This window comes from Xenopus laevis, chromosome 9_10L (assembly GCF_017654675.1).
Source record: "Xenopus laevis strain J_2021 chromosome 9_10L, Xenopus_laevis_v10.1, whole genome shotgun sequence".
Taxonomy (NCBI): Eukaryota; Metazoa; Chordata; class Amphibia; order Anura; family Pipidae; genus Xenopus; species Xenopus laevis.
Genome location: NC_054387.1, coordinates 43,044,885 through 43,053,566, shown reverse-complemented (window position 1 = coordinate 43,053,566; position 8,682 = coordinate 43,044,885). Strand labels below are relative to the sequence as shown.

The following is an 8,682-nucleotide window of genomic DNA, read 5'->3' as shown; positions in this document are numbered from 1 at the left end:
AAATACAAAGAAGGAATAGCGTCTCAGTTCATCTGCTATATTTATAAATTATTTCTGTGGTGCTGAGCATTAATGTCAAGATAAAATATTATTCTATTCTTTAAGTTATTGAATAGAGTTCCACTTACGGGTATATATCATTATTTAGTAATAACACCCCTCAATGTCATGTATAACCATTTCCATACCACATATCTTTGACTGTGCTGTGTGGGCAATAATCCCACTGTGTAGCATAGATAATAGAAAATTCGTCACAGTATAATCCAGAAACTATTTTTTACCACTTTGCCACATTCAAAATGTAAATTAGTATTGGGTACTAACATAAGCACGAAAAAAGTTCCCGGGGATAATATAAAAGGGCTATGATTGGCTATTTAGTAGCCTTAAGTGGACTGGCCACCTGCAGGGTGCTCTGTCTGCCAGTACACATGGTCTTTATGCAACCAAAACTTGCCTTTAAGCCAGGAATTTAAAAAAATAAGAACAATATCAAATGGGTTGGGGATCACTGATCTACAGCATTGGTACTATGGTATTGATTTGCTGTTGCAGTATGTGGTAAGGTTCACTTTTATTATATGCTAAATTAGGGCCAAAATTGGACAGTTACTTGTAGTTTAACAAATCTATTATATATACATGCAGAAGGCAAAACAATTGTACTGCAAATATTAAAACCTATAAAACAGCCACTAAAAAGACCAGAAAACTAGAACAAATTACAGGCAACCAGAAATTAGATACATCGTTGCTCATTTATTATCAAATTTGCCCATGGACAGTTACCCTAAATCAGTGATTAGCTTTTTGAAACCAGCTGCAAGTAGAACAATGAATGCAGCAATCTAATTGGTAGCAATGGGTTACTGCCCATGGGCAAATTTGCCCAGTGTTGATAAATGACCCCCATTATGTTTCAGTTATATTAAGTCATGTAACTTTATACAATTAATATGAAGGATTCATCTCTGTGTAGGGAGAACAGTGTAAAGACCGTTTAGAAGAAAAAAAAAGAGGGAAATAATAGTGAGAAATAAGAGAGAAGTGAGAGATAGAGAAGCAGAGAAAATGAAAGCATAAGGATGGGTGGTAGGATGGCAAAGCAAAGGAATTTGTGCAGTCAGACCGTGCAAGCTTCTATGGGGTCTCTGTAGTTCAAAATGTTTTCACCTTTACACAACTTTTCCCCTACCTAGGGGAAATGTAGAAGCAGACTTTCATTAGCAATTTATCTTGCCCTAAGAATTTAATTCATTTGTTAATGTTGGTAAATCTCTTCTAACCTGCCTTATTTTTCTTGGTCATACCAATAATTTGAGCCACTGTACCTTATCAGTCTATTAATCCAGACAAAATGATTGCTCCATACTTATCACATCAATCATAGCTTGAAAAACTATATATTTTATTGACAATGCACATTCCACTCAGACTCTTCTTTTTTATATATAATGCTTATAGGTCAAAAAAGCTACATTTTGCAACATTGCTTGATATAATAAATATTTCTGTTACTGGAGTCACAGTTTATTTTTCATAGAAACAATAATCGTTTGCATGACTCTCCTTCTGCTTTGTGATGTGTGGACCTCTAGTATTTATCTGATAATCTAAGCCATATGGAAGCCCATTCTAGGTTAGTAGATGTTGAGCCAGAAATTTCTTCACTTTAAGTTAATTAGTCCCCTAATTAATGAGATTAAAGACAGAGCCTTCCAGCAGTGCCAATTAAATGCCTTCAGTGGGAACACGGGACCCAACGCCTGCAGTTCCATATTTCATCCATACTGAACCTATATATCAGTTGATCAGGAAATTAGATACATTGGGGCTCATTTATTATCAAATTTGCCCAAGGACAGTTTCCCTAAATCAGTGATTAGCTTTTTGAAACCAGCTGCAAGTAGAACAATGAAAGCAGCAATCTGATTGGTTGCAATGGGTTACTGCCCATGGGCAAATTTGCCCAGTGTTGATAAATGACCCCCATTATGTTTCAGTTATATTAAGTCATGTAACTTTATACAATTAATATGAAGGATTCATCTCTGTGTAGGGAGAACAGTGTAAAGACCGTTTAGAAGAAAAAGAAGAGGGAAATAATAGTCAGAAAAAAGAGAGAAGTGAGAGATAGAGAAGCAGAGAAAATGAAAGCATAATGATGGGTGGTAGGATGGCAAAGCAAAGGAATGTTTGCAGTCAGACCGTGCAAGCTTCTATGGGGTCTCTGTAGTTCAATATCAGTTTAATAGAGCCAGTCCTGTCCTGGATTTTAGAAAAATCTGTCTCCTGTTTGTGTATCAGTCGGTCAACCAGCCATATTGTCACAAACTTAGCTTGGGTATCCTTATAGTGTGTAGATCAGCTTTTGACTGACAAGGGATTGATCAGTTTGTAAGCCCAGAATCAGAGGCTCTAAAGATTTCCAGGTCTCCTTGTCTAAAGGTGGCCATAGAGGTAGAGATATGCCCACATCAGAACAGAAGCCAAACCGGGTGGTCTAAACGCAGGATCGCATCAACGAAAAAATGCGTCCGCAATCCGATGGGGTTTTCTAACCTGCCCGATCGCCATCTGGTTGACTTTCGGCCAGATATAGATCGGGAAAGCCTGTCGGGGGGGCTCTACACACGGGCCGATATTCTGCCGACTTGGTCTGTTGTCAGCTTTTATCGGCCCGTGTATGGGGGCCTTAAATGGAGACGATCCTCGGCCCACTTGCAACAGGGATGTTTAATCAAAATTGTCTTGTAGAACTAACTAGAACCTCTCCCATATGTTTATGCTGAAAACATTTAATGATTGTTGCTCAAAATGTTTTCACCTTTACACAACTTTTCCCCTACCTAGGGGAAATGTAGAAGCAGACTTTCATTAGCAATTCATCTTGCCCTGAGAATGTAATTCATTTATTAATGTTGGTAAATGTCTTCTAACCTGCCTTATTTTTCTTGGTCATACCAATAATTTGAGCCACTGTACCTTATCAGTCTATTAATCCAGACAAAATGATTGCTCCATACTTATCACAGCAATCATAGCTTGAAAAACAATATATTTTATTGACAATGCACATTCCACTCAGACTGTTCTTTTTTATATATAATGCTTATAGGTCAAAAAAGCTACATTTTGCAACATTACTTGATATAATAAATATTTCTGTTACTGGAGTCACAGTTTATTTTTCATAGAAATAATAATCGTTTGCATGACTCTCCTTCTGCTTTGTGATGTGTGGACCTCTAGTATTTAGCTGATAATCTAAGCCATATGGAAGCCCATTCTAGGTTAGTAGATGTTGAGCCAGAAATGTCTTCACTTTAAGTTAATTAGTCCCCTAATTAATAAGATTAAAGACAGAGCCTTCCAGCAGTGCCACTTAAATGCCTTCAATGGGAACACGGGACCCAACGCCTGCAGTTCCATATTTCATCCATACTGAACCTATATATCAGTTGATAAGTCAGGCTCCAGACACAGTATGTGGCATACACTAAAAGTGACAAAAGCTTTATGATGAGCAGCTGTTTAGCTTTCAACTGACATTTTAGATTGTCTCATAAGACTCCTTTTTTTACATAAGCACATCAATACATTGAATTTTAGTACATCCATATGTTACAGTAATAAATAGACATCAGCATAATTTTCCCCTAAAAACACCATGCATATGCCATCCATATGGTGACACATGCACACTGGCAGAGCTGGGCCAGAGAGAACATGCGCCCAAGTCAAGGGCACCTACTCAACCGCCCCCACATCCTTGCCAACAACATCCTTGCTCCTTAGCTGACCCAATCCAACAGGCTCTTCCTCCCATAGTTGAAGTGTAGCTCGTTCCAATACTAGTTGTGCAATATTTCCAGGGTCCGAAAAGGCAGTAGTGCCCCTCAGAGTTGTGCCCTAGGCACATGCATCTGGTACCTAACCCTAGTTCCCACCCTGCGCACTGGCATGTGTCTTACAGCTTGCTTCTACAGAGATAGAGGTATCCCAGTTATGAGGATGATTTAGGGCACAGTGTCCCAAGAAAGAGAAAACTCACTGGGCTCATTTAACATCACTAGGTAAATTTGAACTTTAGCAGTAACTCGTAGCCCCCTGCCCACTCTTGAATCAAGTGCCTCCTAACACAAGCAGAGTTCGATTCAAGGTGCATTCCACAGGTTTCTATCTACTGAAATTGTTGCCTTTTTTGCACATTGCACACTGCATGAAGCATTGTAAACGACCCCTAATGTCTTTTTTTTTTACATAAACCCATTTATGTGTATGTAACAAAGAGTGTAAGGTAATGGTGTTCTATTCTGATTATTCAAAACTTTGGGAAGCATGTAAGCTGTGCATCAGGGTAAGAGCTTACACTAGAAAAACAAGATGCAGGGAGTTGCAGTCAAACCAAATGTGCTTATTAACATTGCCACACTTCTACCAAACACAGGCAGGAACACTTTCACAGGGCTCAGATCTCCCCTTGATTCCCTCATGGTACACAGGTTAGGACTCACACTATCTAAGTTCAGTACCTCTCCCTGGAGATGACTCCACTGCTTCAGATATTTCTTGGCTGCCATTCTTCCCATGACTCATATCTCCCTTTTCCTAGAATACCTTCCCTGGAGCAGCCATTCAAATAAGAAAAGGCTCAGGTTATACAGCAGATAGCAGATAAGCTCTGTAGAATATAATGGTGTTATCTGTTATCCACTGTGCCATATAGCCTTTTTCAATTTCCGCCATTGCTACACAGCAGCTTGTTTATATGAACTATAGTAGTGTTTCTGAAGCAAACAGGTTCGTTTTACCAGTGCAGGACAACACTACATGATATTATCATTATTTTAAAACACAAATTTGTTGGGGTTACTGTTCCCCCATTCCTTTTCCATGAATGCATGTAGTCTTCTCACAGGTGATTAAACTCACTGAGCATGTGAAATTCCCATTTACAACCAACCTTATATTTATATAATACACAAAAGCCATGAATATCCTGTAAATTATATCCTTATAAACGGTGAGTTCTGATGTCATTTCTGTCACGTGACTCACTAAAATTTGTGTATTATAATAAATAAAGTACCCCCAGTTGCAAAATATGAGGATATTAGAAGTTACCTCGGAGTTCATGACCTGTATAAAAACACTCGGCCTTCGGCCTCGTGTTTTTATATGGTCATGAAACTCCTCGGTAACTTATAATATCCTTATATTTTACAAGAGGGGGTACTTTATTCACTATATTATGATTATATTTAAAAGAACGCTGTCATCCCAAAATTTTTCCATTTTAAATATTTATCTGGGCAGTTTTTTTATTACAAAACGTCAATACCCTGCAGTGATGTAAGCACCAAGCTCCATATGAGATCTCTGACCACCGTGAATTGAATGCAATGATAGCTTAAATCCCAGCTATTAAGTATAGCACCCAGTACAGACTAGCAATGTGGGTTTACATGTTTAGATGTAGTTGATGTGGTGTATGCTGTGAGTCTTCAGGAATTTTATATACAGCTGGCTTAGTCTTAACACCAAGATATAAAACAAAAAGTAAAAGGCCATGTTTAAAAGACTAATTTTATATGTGGGCTCACTTTTCTATGTGTTGCAGATTTCCAGATATGAAGGGGTTTTTTTTCCTCCTCTTAACTAGTCTCCTGGTGCTAGTCCATTCACACATCATTCTGGAAGAGAAGAAGGATGGAACTAACAGTGGAAGTGTAATGAGGTTTTCAGAGCTGCTCCCGCCTATCTCTATTGTGGGTAAGTTCAGCCTTCTAAAGTGGCAGCTAACTGACTAACATGCTATCCAATAACAATGTACATATTTCACTCTGACTTCCCACAGATTTGACAAAGAGATCACGAAGAGTAAGCAGAGTGGATGCTGAAAAAAATAAAATGGCAAAGGTAATACATCTAAATGAGTTGTGTGTGCATTGCATTGTGATCGTGGTCTCTCTAGGAAGTCCCTTAAAGGGGACCTGTGTCATCTGAAAAAAAAATTCCAAATCCTTGCTCATCATGTTATTCAAGCAAAATAAACTTCAATTACACAATGTAACTTATTTGAATCGTGTTTCCTTTGGTCTGGGAATTCATAATTATAGCAAGCAGGTGCCATTTTGTGGACACTGTTATTAAGGCAAGCCTTATATAGCAAAATCTTAGCTGATGTACATCCCCATGCCATGGTTACACAATGAAATGGTAAAGAGAGAGGGGAAATGTGGGGAGAGCAGTGACATCTAGGAAGTTGGAAAGTGAAAGCAATTGCCTGCCCTGTCTCTATGCCTAAGGCATAGAGGAGGTGCAGACAATATGTGATTGATATCTGAAATTTTAAAATGCATTTTCACCGGTTATGAATGCTTTAATAAAAAAAATAATTTGGATTTCATGTTTAATTTGAAAACTACTTTTATTATACAGCTTTTTATGTCTGGGTGACAGCTCCACTTTAATGCTTGTGTTATATCCTATCAGGTATAAAAAGTCTTGCACATTTTATGCTAAGTGCACGAAAGCATGAAATGTATAAGATTTTGTACCTGATCTGCTTTTTTATACAGGTATGGGACCTGTTATCCAGAATGCTTGGAACCTGGGGGTTTCCGGATAATGGATCTTTCTGTAATTTGGATTCTCATTTCTTAAGTGTACCAGAAAATCATATAAACATTAAATAAACCCAATAAACTGATTTTGCTTCCAATAAGGACTAATCGTATCTTGGTTTGCATCAAGCACAAGGTACTTTTTATTACTACAGAGTAAAAAAGGAAATCATTTAAAAAAAAATTGGATTATTTGATTATAATGGAGTCTATGGGAGACGGCCATTCCGTCATTCAGAGCTTTCTGGATAACCGATTTACGTTTAACGGATCCCATAGATAGATCTGTTTGTGGTGTTGGGTGTCATATTGCTCAAAATCATTATGCTCCTTTAAGGAATAGTTCCCAGGAATCTGTATATAGAGTAAAGTTAAGGAAAAGTCTTATCTAAACCACAAACTAACTTATCCGATTTCCAATAACACTTCCAATTTTTTCAACACAGTTGTGTCTGCATACAAAGCACATCTCCATTCATGTGCTGAACAACAGCCATTTTGTCACAAGCATAAAAAAAGTAACTGGGGGTTGCCAGGAGCTGTGAATGGTTACTTGGTAGATGTGCACTCCAGCCTGCATGAAGATCTGTTTGACTTTAAACAGGACTTAAAATCTCTTGTAATGATTAATAGAATATCTGCCATAAAGTAAGACAGGGCTGCTGCTTTGTGAGAAAAAGGAATGACACACCCATTTCACCATTTCTCTACGAGAAACTATATTTAAAAAACAGTTAATCGATTTTGACCACACTGTTCTGGGTATAAATACAAACAATTTTTAACAACGGTGTGCCATTAATTAGATGTTAACCTTATGGTTTTGTTTCACATGTCTTACAGAGAAAAGTTCCCCCCAAAAAGAAGCCACGACCCCCTCCTCCGCCAAATTGTGTTCCTCTTCTTGCAAGCTGCAAAGCACCGGCCGCACCCTGCTGTGATCACTGTGCGATCTGCCATTGCCAGCTCTTCCAGACAGTCTGCTATTATAAGATGGGCTACCCCAACTGTTAGAAGGGAACACCTTTGGGGAATCAAGAGCAGCAGCATTGTAGCAGTTGTTACAGTAACTATAAAAGCTAGATTATTCTAGGTCTAAAGACTAGACTTGAAAAAATAATGTATACACAATATACAGTACAGTATATATAAAAAGCACCAACCACCTCTTTCCAAGTGGTGCCTTACAATCCATAAATTAATGATTTAATAGTGAACAGCCATATTGCTGTGGTATAACTTCAGTGTGTTTTATATGTATCTTGTAATGAGACATAGAACCTTACCATGGAAGTATCTTATAAAAACACAGATATCATGAGAAAATACACCCTATTTATAAGGGAGATGTTTTCTTTAGAGCTCAAATGAACCCTGTTTTTATTTGTTTCTTTTATTTATGAGGACGCAGTTTGCTGTGGGCCCAGACCATCCCTTCTCTGAATAATTTGTACTTAAAGGGGTTTTCCACTTTCCAACACTTTTTTTTATCAAAAAAAAAATCGAAGTTTTATTTGCGGGTGGATCGGCCGTTTTAATTTGAATTCGAATCGTACGAATCAAAGTATCATCGTATTCTATTCAAAGTTTTTTTTATAAAAAACTTTGAATTTTCCACCAATCGACTCCAAATGGGTTCTAGGAGGTCCCCCATAGGCTAAAACAGCAATTCGTCAGGTTTTAGATGGCGAATGGTCGAAGTTGAATTTTAAAAAAGACAGTACATGATAAAAAAAAATATTTTAATTCAAATTGATTTTGGAATATTCCATAGTCGAAGTACACAAAAAATAGCTCGAAATTCAGATTTTTTTTTACTTATAGTTGATACATTTCTTATCTTTGTTTTATTAAATGCAACTAATCCCTGAGTTTTGTTAAATGCAGCGGTTAGGGCTGAGACACATGCTGCTATTTCGGGAGATTAGTCTCCCAGCGACAAATCGATTCTTCTTCAGGCGACTTATTTCCCCAGTTTCCTCGTGAGGCAACTTCTGGCGACTTTGGCAAATGAATCGACTGATCTCCCGAAATAGCAGCGTGTGTCTCT

At 37.8% G+C, this 8,682-nt stretch overlaps 1 protein-coding gene across 1 annotated transcript; it reads left to right on the top strand.

The window, feature by feature from the left end:
• Positions 1 to 5,636: 5,636 nt before the first annotated feature.
• On the top strand, positions 5,637 to 8,233 carry LOC121398138 (agouti-signaling protein-like). Its single transcript, XM_041576792.1, has 3 exons — positions 5,637 to 5,778; positions 5,864 to 5,925; positions 7,476 to 8,233. Exons 1-3 carry the CDS (start codon positions 5,637 to 5,639, stop codon positions 7,644 to 7,646), a joined length of 375 nt encoding a protein of 124 aa, XP_041432726.1. The 3' UTR covers positions 7,647 to 8,233.
• Positions 8,234 to 8,682: the final 449 nt, after the last annotated feature.